Source organism: Nematolebias whitei, chromosome 9 (assembly GCF_014905685.2).
Source record: "Nematolebias whitei isolate Nwh7 chromosome 9, NemWhi1, whole genome shotgun sequence".
NCBI classification, from domain to species: domain Eukaryota; kingdom Metazoa; phylum Chordata; class Actinopteri; order Cyprinodontiformes; family Rivulidae; genus Nematolebias; species Nematolebias whitei.
This window is the reverse complement of record NC_056506.1, coordinates 17,378,802-17,390,318: the sequence shown is the minus strand read 5'-3', so window position 1 is coordinate 17,390,318 and position 11,517 is coordinate 17,378,802. Positions and strand designations below refer to the sequence as shown.

The following is an 11,517-nucleotide window of genomic DNA, read 5'->3' as shown; positions in this document are numbered from 1 at the left end:
TATATATATATATATATATATATATATATATATATATATATATATATTAGCAATGCGTGATATATACGATTCACGGTAGAAACGATAGACATTTAGCTTGTGTTTGAGATCTGTATTCTACCGGCTAACCATAGTAATGCTGTGTCTGATGTAAAATCAGTTGTCGGATTTAATCGTTACTTTTTTTAGTTGAAAACTGTGTGTAAGTGGTGTTAAAGTGTAAAATCAGAGTTGTCACATTTAATCATTACTTGGATAATTACTGCATGGGCGATTATCTTCCAGCTGGCAACAAGTTATTTAACCCCAACTGGTGCAATGAGTTACTTATAATTTCTTAAACAACCATGTTGAAAGACACATCACGTGGTCATGGAAAAGATGTCAGTCTGTTTGAGAAGGGTCAAATCATTGGCATCAAGCAGAGAAAACATCTAAGGAGATTGCAGAAACTATTAAAATTGGGTTAAGAACCATCCAACGCATTATTATTGGGGAGTGGTGGCGCAGAGGTTAGAAGATGGGCCTGTGATCAGAAAGTCGCAGATTCAACTCCCGGTACCGTCAACATCAAAATGTGGGTGGAAAAGGTGGAACAACCACACCTCCCTCCACCCTCACTTGCCCCACTCTGGGCCCCTGAGCAAGGCCCTTAACCCCCACCATCTGCTCCCTAAACAGGTCTCTCTTGAAAATGAGTTCTTGTGGCTCAATGAGACTACATGTAGGGTTAATAAATAAATATTAAAAACTGGAAGGATAGTGTGGACCCATCATCTTTGAGGAAGAAATGTGGCCGGAAAAAAACATGCATGATCGCGATCGGCGATCACTGAAACGTTTGGTGAAATCAAATAGAAGAAAAACAACAGTAGCACTCAGAGCTATGTTTAATAGTGAAAGTATGAGCATTTCCACATGCACAATGTGAAGGGAACTCAAGGAATTGGGACTGAACAGCTGTGTAGCCTTAAGAAAATCATTAATCAGTGAGGCTAACTGGAAAAAAGGCTTCAATTTGCTAGGGAGCATAAAGATTGGACCCTGGAGAAATGGAAGAAGGTCATGTGGTCTGATGAGTCCAGATTGACCCTGTTCCAGAGTGATGGGTGCATCAGGGTAAGAAGAGAGGCAGGTGAGGTGATGCACCCATCATGCCTAGTGCCAAGTCATCAATGCAAGATCTTAGTGAAAAATTAATGCAACACTGGATGGAAATAGATCTTGTGACATTGCAGAAGATTATCCAAACAATGCCACAGTGAATGCATGCTAGAATCAAAGCTAAAGGTGGTCCAACAAAATATTAGTGTGACTTTTTTGTTTTTGATGTCAACTTTTTTTGGGCCAGGCAGCGTATATGGGACTAACCTGTATTTAAAAAAAAAAAAAAAAAATATATATATATATATATATATATACACACACACACACACACACACATATATTTACTAAAATAAACTTAATTACTACTTGCACTACTACGTATTCCTACTTAGCGGTTTTTCACTTATTGCGGGGCTACAGGGTACAAATCCTTCGCGATAAACGAGGGACTCATGTTTGTAATATTGGATCATTCTTCTCAATAAATAAATGATCAAGTATAATATTTTTATCTCATTTGTTTAACTGGGTTCGCTTTATCTACTTTTAGGACTTGTGTGAAAATCTGATGATGTTTTAGGTCACATTTATGAATATAGAAAATTATAGAGTTCACAAACTTTCAAGGACCACTGTAAATATTGATTTGTATCTGTGTTTCTTGGTGATTTTATTTTTGTCCTTTGAGTTCTGTTTTCATGTTCAGTTTTAATCTTTTGTGGTTTTGTGATTCTTGTTCCATCTTCCATTTACCCTCAGTAAGCCTCCTCCGTGTCCTCCCAGTCAGACTACCACCCTCACCTGTCCTCCAATCATCATTCACCCCAGGTGTTCCCACTTTCAATCAACCGTTCAACAGTTTTGTTTCTCAGACGTCTCCATCCTACTCGTGCTCCCTGGTTTCCACTCCTCAGATTTTATTGTAAGTTGTTGATGCAACATCAGCCTTTTGTTCTAATTTTTCTCAAAAATAAAGGTTTTATTTTCACTTTGTGCTTTCCTAGTCTGCCTGCATTTGGATCTAACCTAACCAGCCGTGATATTGTGAAGCTTGTGGTGGGGTAAATGTTTATAAAATAGTGTTTGTAGAAATGTTTTCAAATGTTGTAAAGAGGATCGGTCATTGGCTCATGGTTCTGTCAGACTTAAACTCTGTTTTTTAATACTGAGACTGATCTAAAAGTTATTAACAACATGTAAAATATAACTTTTCCACATAATCTCACTTTAAAATAACTGGACTATCCTTTTGATGCACATCAAAAGACCAAAGGACACACACAAATACAAAGACACAGTAACATGTCCACACTGCAGCCAAGAGCGAGCCTTTTGTTAGAAGGTCTTTCAAGCTATGATGCAGTTATACCTTGAAAGCTTCCCTTCGTTGATACTCTAGCTTGGCCATCTCGTCTGCTACCCAGCCAGGGATATCAGGAATGGCAACATGGATGATGTACTTTAGGAGGATTGCAAAGTGCTGGAAACCACAATGACCACAAAGAGACAACACAAACTTACATCAAAGAACAAATGATATTTTCTTTAAATTTTGTATTATTCTTTGAACAGATGGATAGATACAGATAAACCATACACACACTACAAACTCCTCAGATGTTTTGTACTTAAACAGGTTCCTGGGTAATTTTAACTGCATTTCATCACCTTTAGTTTTAACTTAGAAAGGTTTGATTTGTGTATGTATTTCCAGTGACAGGATGTTGTTAATGCAAAACTAGAATTTATCGTAAGAGTCTGTATTTTTGGCAATTTTGTTACTTTATCTTTTACTTTAATTTCTTCTTGTGGTTTATGTTTTATTCTTCTGTCCCTTGTGTTTTGGTTCAGCTTCCTGTGTTTTATTGCCAGTTCTTATTTTTACTCTCAGTCAGCCTCCTCAGTTCTTCAGTCAGTTACCACTTACACCTGTTTTCCAATTCCCAGGTGCCATCATTTTCCACTCACCCTCCATTCTATTTAAACTGTGTCTCTGTGGGGGTCGCTGACAATGCTCCACCTTCCTTTGTGTCTCTGGGGGATGGCCATGATGCCCCACCTCCATGTGTCTCCATGGGGGTCGGTCATGAAGCCCCACTTGCCTCGCATCCAGCAGCTGCCAGCCTCAGGTGGGTCAGGTGGGTACCAAGCCCCTGGTGGTCCCCAAGCCTTTAGCTGCAGCTACCTCTTGTACATTGTCTTCCACTGCAGTGCCCTCTACTGTGGATCTGTCTGAACTGTTGCCTACCTCTGTAAGGTCTCTGGGCTGTCCCTCTGATCTATTCCTGCACTCTGGATGGTCTCCAGGCCATTTGTCCAAACTCTTGCCTCCCAGTGTGAACGTGCCAATGACAGTTCTCAGATTTTTGTGTTGACTGTTTTTTTTTTTCCCAGGGCCTTATCCTTATATACTTGGTTTTGTGAGTTGCTACTACCATGTCAGGTTTTTGTTTTCCTTTACATTATAAATTAGTTTAATTTTATTTGAGCTGTGTGTGCCTGCATCTGGATCAAATCCCTTTAGCGACCTTAATGTTCACTATTTGTAATGACTAATTTCAACTAATTGTTGGTCAGCAGCCTATGATTAATAGGGCTTGTTGCCATATGTGTTGTGCTCTCTTCATTAGGCAGAAAATATATATAAATCAGTGTTTATGTATAAGCCAGAGTTATATATGTTTCAAAGTAAACAAAATGCATTGGTAACCAATCTGAATCATAACTGGCCTACAGATTCCCTGCCCTACTTCGCAGTACATACCTCAAGTAAGACAATGGAGATGATTGTCATCTCAGGACTAAGCCAGGGAAACAGACGTTGCAGCTGCCCACACTGACCAATCAGGTAACAGTTCACTATAATGGCTATCAAGCCCATAGCCTCCATTGCAGTCTGGTGTGGAGAGAAACGCAGTGAGAGACAAATCAATTTACTGGCTGCCCAAACAGTCGCCTGAAAGGCATTTCTGACATTTTCCAGTACAAAACATTGACCTGCCACTGCCCGATGTTCTCCACCCTTTGTCCGAAGGGTCTCTGAAGGCTGGTGCAGAGTTTCAAGGCGTCACTTCGGATCTCAATAATGTTGTTGATAAGAGCACACATGGCTGCCAGGGGGAAGGCAGAAGAGAAGAGCACCACATAGCCAAACTGGATGAACATCTCTTGGTAATCCTGAATTGTGCCCTGTGGAGATTAAATGCAATTTGCAGAGAAACAGTTTACCATGGGAGGAGATTGTTTAAATGCGTCCTACCTCATATGTCTGCATACAGCTTTCAATCTCAGCCTGGGTCAGAGTGACTGTTTTAGGTTCCTCTGGTGGATCAATCCAAGATTTCTTGTCATCTTTCTCCTCACCTACATTCTTTCTCCTCTGACAGATGGACTCCGATTCCTTTAGAGAGGACACGCCAGTGTTGTCCTAAAGAAAATATTAGAGTGACTGGGTCATTCTCTTTGTACCAACTGCTGAGACATACAGTATATAATCCTAAGGTGTATTAGATGGACAACTGAAACACATTTTCACACATTTGGTGAAATGGATTTTTATACATTTTTTTACAATGCTAATAAGCCACGAGCACAAGGCTGACAGGCTGCATAGAAGGCAATCTTTGAAGGAGTGTATATCATCCACCAGCTTAGACTGAGATCATCTTATGTTGAGAAATGACAGTTTTATAAAACATTGGAAGTAACTTCATGCACAATCTCATGTGACAGTGCAGGATCTCTCTTTCTCTGAGTATGTGTTGTGAATGAATCTTGGCTTCTTCATATTTTTTCTGCTGTTCCCTCTTCAGGGGGTCTCTACAGCGAGTCATCCTCCTCCATCTTACTCTGTCCTCACTCCAACTACCTCCATGTCCTCTCTAATTGCATTCAAATATAGTCTCTTTGGCCTTCATCTTAGTCTTTTTTCATGGCAGCTGCATTTGTAACACCCTTCTACCAATATACCCACTGCAGCTAACCTGGACATGTCCAGACCATCTCAGTCTGGCCTTTCTAATGTTATCTCTCAGTTGTTCAACCTGTGCTGTACCTCTGATGATCTCATTCCTAATCTTATCCATCCTTGTCACTCCTAAGGAGAACCTCAACATCTTCATTTCTGCTACTTCCAGATTTGTCTCCTGTCTTTTTGTCCATGTCTCTGTCTCCAGACCATATAACATAGCTGGTCTCACCATTGTCTTGTCAACTTTTCCTTTGACCTTTGCTGACACACGTTTGTCACAAAACACTCCTGAAATGTTTCTCCATCCACTCCATCCTGCCTGGACTCTCTTATTCACCTCTTTACCACAGTCCCCATTTTCCTGGACAGTGGACCCCAAGTATTTGAAGTCCTGCACCTTTGTGACCTCTGCTCCTTGTAGCCTCACTGTTCCACCGGCCTCCCTCTCATTCACACACACACATCTTACTGCGACTGACTGTCATTCCTCTTCTTTCAAGTCCATACCTCTCCCTCTCCAAGTTCTCTTCCACCTGTTCCCTGTTCTCACCACAGATCACAATTTCATCTGCAAACATCATAGTCCACAGGGATTCTTGACTGACTTCATCTGTTAGTCGGTCCATTATCAGAGCAAACAAGAAGGGGCTCAGAGCCGATCCTTGATGCACTCCCACCTCCACCTTGAAGCTATCTGTCACTCTTACATCACATCTCACCACTGTCCTGTTGTCCTCATATATGTCCTGTACCAGTCTAACATGTCCTGATGTCTTTTTACATGTCTTGTACCAGTTTATCTGGAATCTGGTGTCTCTGCCACTCCATATTCTCATACAACACCACAGCTCCTCACTTGGCACCCTGCTAATATCACAAATGAATGGGTTATAGCAATTATTTTGTTGTCAATTAGCTTTGTTGGTCATCTTGAATTTGACTAACTTTAAAAGTTATTGAGTAATAAATAGTCCTCCAATTATTATTTTCTGAGATAAAATTTACCCAGTGGTTTCATGAGATATTGTGCTAACAAACAGTTTTGACTCAAACAGTTAATTGTAAAGATTTAAATAAAGATTTGTTAGTTAAAATCTATCTCAGCTACTACCACACCCATTTTCAGGTCAATATCTGAGCTTTCCAGTGGGGATAACAGTGTTGTATACGCAACATACCAGAGTTTGTGATTCAGAGTCGCTGTCCTCATCACAGCTGTCAAAAATACTGGATGGATTCATTCCTTCCTCTACCAATGTTGGACTGTCCTCTAGAAAACTTTCATCCTCTGGCTGTGCTTCTGTCATCACATCCTGATAGTCTACTTTCTCCGTGAAGCTGACTTTCCGCTGCTTCATGATGCTGTCATTCATGTCCCACTCCTCCTCTGAGAGCCTAAAACCAGCTTTCAGATCGCCTTTTCTCTTTGGCTGTGGATTACAGTTTGCAATATGGCCATCTGAAATTCCTCTGGGTCCCAAAAATGAATAGTATGTCATGGAGGCTTGGGCCTTTCCCAGAGCCAGGCGACCATATTTGAGTATGATGGCTTGAAGAAGCTCCCACAACACTTTTGGGGTGAAGACACCCAGCTTATTTTGCTCATACAGGTAGGGCTGAAGGACTTCTTTGATGTTCTGCAGAAACTGGCGGAAAATCAATAAAGTAGCCAGCATCTGTGAAGAGAGGAGGCATTTCTGTAAAGATACGTACATAGCACACAAATAAGTCCAGCTGTGTTTGGGGAGCACATGTGAATAAGATATTCACATAGGAACAAGTGGTACGTTGATGTTCTCTGTCACAGAGGGATTTGTAGTCAATGTAGTTTATGAGATGAGTGGTTTTTTTTTTTTTTTGGACTAGAAATGAACAGGGAATGCAAGTATGAAACTTTCATGAAGTAATGAAAAATCATCTATTCTGACAGACTCGCTTCACCTGTGCTTTGACCCTATCCTAAAGGAACCACAGCACACATCATTGCATCTTACAGTGGATTTCATTGTAATGCAGTATAAACTTGCAGGATAGATCTAGACTGACTTTTAGTTTCTTCCAGCTCTACATATCTGTCTGGACTTTAAGGATTACTGGGATAGATTTTTATCAATCGTTTAAACAATAGTTTGTTCAAAAAGTTGTTTTTGACAAACTTTTGGAGCTTATGCTAGTTTTCTCACTTGTTAAAAATTAGTTGTGATAAAGAAAGTAATAAAGGAAACTAGAAATCTCCTTTTCTTAGCAGTTAGACAACCTGTCCGACCTGTAACTGTTTCCAGTTTGATAATGTCGGGTTGCTCCACTCAGGTTTGCTGAGAAAAAATAACCCGTTTCCTCACACCTCACCTTCCTTTGGTGTGCGTGTCTTTGGAGTGCCTTTTTTCTAGTCGTGATGTAAACTTGTTGCCAACTCACTTCATTATTTGTGAAAAGTTACATCAGATATTCTGTGATGGACTTGCGACCTGTCCAGGGTGTCCCCTGTCTCTCACACAGTGATGGCTGGACATGGGTGCCAGTGACCCCCACGACCCAAAAAGGAAGAAGTGGGTAAAAGATGGATGGATACATCAGATATTTTCCAGTCTCTCACTGCTCTATAACAATATTCAGAAACATGGAGTTGGAATGAATTTTAAAATTAGTATACTTTTTTTGTTTTTAAGTTTATTCTCCAAAATAGAACGTGTAGTCTGCTGTTTTTCATTTCAGTTAACTATAGAGGTATAATGATCTGTACAACAATACTAGGCCTGTCACAATGACAAATTTTGCTGGGCGATTAATTGTCTCAAAAATTATTGCAATAAATGATAATACTGTTTGAAATTTGACAATATTAGTAATTGTCAAATTTAAGAAGAAATGTTGGTTAATTTTTGTGTGTAGTACCTTTTTTGACCACTGGATGACAGTACAAAATGGTTTGAACCAAAGGATGGATAGTGAGGGAGCCAACCGTGTGTCTCTTTAAGAAAAAAGGGAATGAGGCCCCTTGACGTGACATGGGCTGTCTCTCATTCCTGTTTTTCGGTTCACAAAATGGCGGACGCTCGGTGTGGTTTGAGCTCTTTAGCACTAGTATAGCTAGATATAGCATAGCAAAGCATTGGGATCTTTAGCATGTCACACAAAGCTTTTAATTAAAAAAATCAGTAGCAAATTGGATGTCCCTACTATTACAGCCTTGACTGCAACAGAAACTGATGCACCCCCTGCTTTGGGAGTGGTTATACAGTGCCTTGTGAAAGTATTCGGCCCCCTTGAACTTTTCAACCTTTTGCCACATTTCAGGCTTCAAACATAAAGATATAAAATTTTATTTTTTTGTGACGAATCAACAACAAGTGGGACACAACTGTGAAGTGGAATGAAATTTATTGGATGTGTCAAACTTTTTTAACAAATAAAAAACTGAAAAGTGGGGCGTGCAATATTATTCGTCCCCTTTACTTTCAGTGCAGCAAACTCACTCCAGAAGTTCAGTGAGGATCTATGAATGATCCAATGTTGTCCCAAATGACTCATGATGATAAATAGAATCCACCTGTGTGTAATCAAGTCTCCGTATAAATGCACTTGCTCTGTGATAGTCTCAGGGTTCTGTTCAAAGTGCAGAGAGCATCATGAAGACCAAGGAACACACCAGGCAGGTCTGAGATACTGTTGTGGAGAAGTTTAAAGCCGGATTTGGATACAAAAAGATTTCCCAAGCTTTAAACATCCCAAGGAGCACTGTGCAAGCAATTATATTGAAATGGAAGGAGTATCAGACCACTGCAAATCTACCAAGACCCGGCCGTCCCTCTAAACTTTCATCTGGAACAAGGAGAAGACTGATCAGAGATGCAGCCAAGAGGCCCATGATCACTCTGGATGAACTGCAGAGATCTACAGCTGAGGTGGGAGAGTCTGTCCATAGGACAACAATCAGTCGTACACTGCACAAATCTGACCTTTATGGAAAAGTGGCAAGAAGAAAGCCATTTCTCAAAGATATCCATAAAAAGTGTTGTTTAAAGTTTGTCACAAGCACCTGGGAGACACCAAACATGTGGAAGAAGGTGCTCTGGTCACATGAAACCAAAATCCAACTGTTTGGCCACAATGCAAAATGATATGTTTGGTGTAAAAGCAACACAGCTCATCACCCTGAACACACCATCCCCACTGTCAAACATGGAGGTGGCAGCATCATGGTTTGGACCTGCTTTTCGTCAGCAGGGACAGGGAAGATGGTCAGAATTGATGGGAAGATGGATGGGGCCAAATACAGGACCATTCTGGAAGAAAACCTGTTTGAGTCTGCAAGAGACCTGAGACTGGGACGGAGATTTATCTTCCAACAAGACAATGATCCAAAACATAAAGACACATCTACAATGGAATGGTTCACAAATAAACGTATCCAGGTGTTGGAATGGTCAGGTCAAAGTCCAGACCTGAATCCAATTGAGAATCTGTGGAAAGAGCTGAAGACTGCTGTTCACAAACGCTCTCCATCCAACCTCACTGAGCTTGAGCTGTTTTGCAAGAATGGGCAAGAATTTCAGTCTCTCCATGTTCAACACTGATAGAGACAAACCCCAAGAGACTTGCAGCTGGAACTGCAGCAAAAGGCGGCGCTACAAAGTATTAACACAAGGGGGCTGAATAATATTGCACGCCCCACTTTTCAGTTTTTATTTGTTAAAAAAGTTTGACACATCCAATAAATTTCATTCCACTTCAAGATTGTGTCCCACTTGTTGTTGATTCTTCACAAAAAATTTAAATTTTATATCTTTATGTTTGAAGCCTGAAATGTGGCAAAAGGTTGAAAAGTTCAAGGGGGCCGAATACTTTCACAAGGCACTGTAATTTACAATCAAGTCTTTGCAGTCTGGGAAATCCCCCTGGCCCAGATGGATTCACCCCTGAATTTTATAAGAAGTTTCACATGAAACTGGCCCCATTATTATTGTCAGTTTTTGAGGAATCACAAAAACTAGGCTGTCTCCCTCAAACACTCAGACAGGCTTCTATTTCTTTACTACATAAAGAGGGAAAGGATCCTGCCTGTTGCAGCTCCTACTGGCCCATTAGTCTGCTTAATGTAGACTTTAAAATCTTGTCTAAACTGCTAACCTCTCGTTTGGAAAAAGTCCTCCCGTCGATCATATCAGGTGAACAGACAGGTTTCATCAAAGGAAGACATTCTTTTTTTAATATCCGTACTCTTTTTAATATAATATATTCTAAAAATTATAACAGTCTCCCTGAGGTTATAATTTCTCTTGATGCCAAAACGGCATTTGACAGAGTGGAATGGGAGTACCTTTTTGCTGTCCTAAGAAAATTTGGTTTCGGTAGCAATTTTATTTCTTGGCTTCAACTTTTATATACCTCACTGCAGTCATCTGTGAATACCAATGCGTTGAACTCTGACTATTTTACTTTATCACACGGTACACGTCAAGGTTGTCCACTCTCCTTTGCTCTTTGCTTTAGCAATAGAGCCTCTCTCTGTAACCCTTAGAACCTCTCCCCTGTTTCAGGGGGTAACTCGTGGTGGTACAGAGCATAGGGTTGCTTTACATGCAGACGATTTATTATTATACGTTTCAGATCCAATAACTCACCTCTCTTATAGAAATACTTCAAAGTTTTGGCTCTTTTTCTGGGTATAAGATTAATATTAAAAAAAGTGAATGTTTTCCATAAACCTAGCAGTGCAGGAGCTTAGACAGTCTGACTTTCCGTTCCATCTAGCCCGTTCGGGCTTCAAATAGTTGGGAGTGCATATTACTGGCTCATTTAAAGCCTTTCAAGCTGCAAACTTTAATCCTTTGCTTACTCATGTAAGATTGGCTTTTCAAAAATGGGCAAACCTCCCTGTATCACTTCTTGGTAGGATTAATATCGTTAAAATTAATATTATTCCTAAATTTCTTTACCTTTTTCAATGTATCCCATTGTTTTTACCTAAATCCTTTTTCATAACTATAAATCAAATGATTTCTTCATTTATATGGTCAAACAAGTCACCTAGGGTTAGCATGACCTTACTACAACAGAGTAGGCTCAGTGGTGGTCTTTCTTTGCTCAACTTAATGTTCTATTATTGGGAAGCCAATATTCGGAAGTACATTTATTGGTTGAAAGATCCTCACGCTACTTGGTGCAATCTTGAGGCTCAAACATGTCGTTCTACCTCACTTTCAGCATCTCTTCCTTTCGCTCTATCAAAATATACAGATAATCCGGTTCTAATTGGCTCTTTGAAAATATGGCATCAATTCAGACGGCATTTCGGGTCCGCCTCTGCCTTGGCCCCAATCTGTAATAATCGTCTTTTCCTCCCTTATTTTGTACACTCTTCATTTTGTATATGGGCAAGAAAAGGTATCAAATGCTTTTCTCATTTGTTTAGAGATAACATGTTTCTCAGCTTTGGG

At 40.2% G+C, this 11,517-nt stretch overlaps 1 protein-coding gene across 1 annotated transcript in view; it reads right to left on the bottom strand.

Moving 5' to 3' along the window:
* Positions 1 to 11,517, bottom strand: part of ano8a (anoctamin 8a) — a 66,518-nt gene that overhangs the window by 14,657 nt on the left and 40,344 nt on the right. The window contains 6 exon segments of the mRNA XM_037681519.1: positions 2,477 to 2,587; positions 3,872 to 4,003; positions 4,105 to 4,296; positions 4,367 to 4,534; positions 6,256 to 6,811; positions 7,201 to 7,255. Coding sequence (XP_037537447.1) covers positions 2,477 to 2,587; positions 3,872 to 4,003; positions 4,105 to 4,296; positions 4,367 to 4,534; positions 6,256 to 6,811; positions 7,201 to 7,255 — 1,214 coding nt within the window.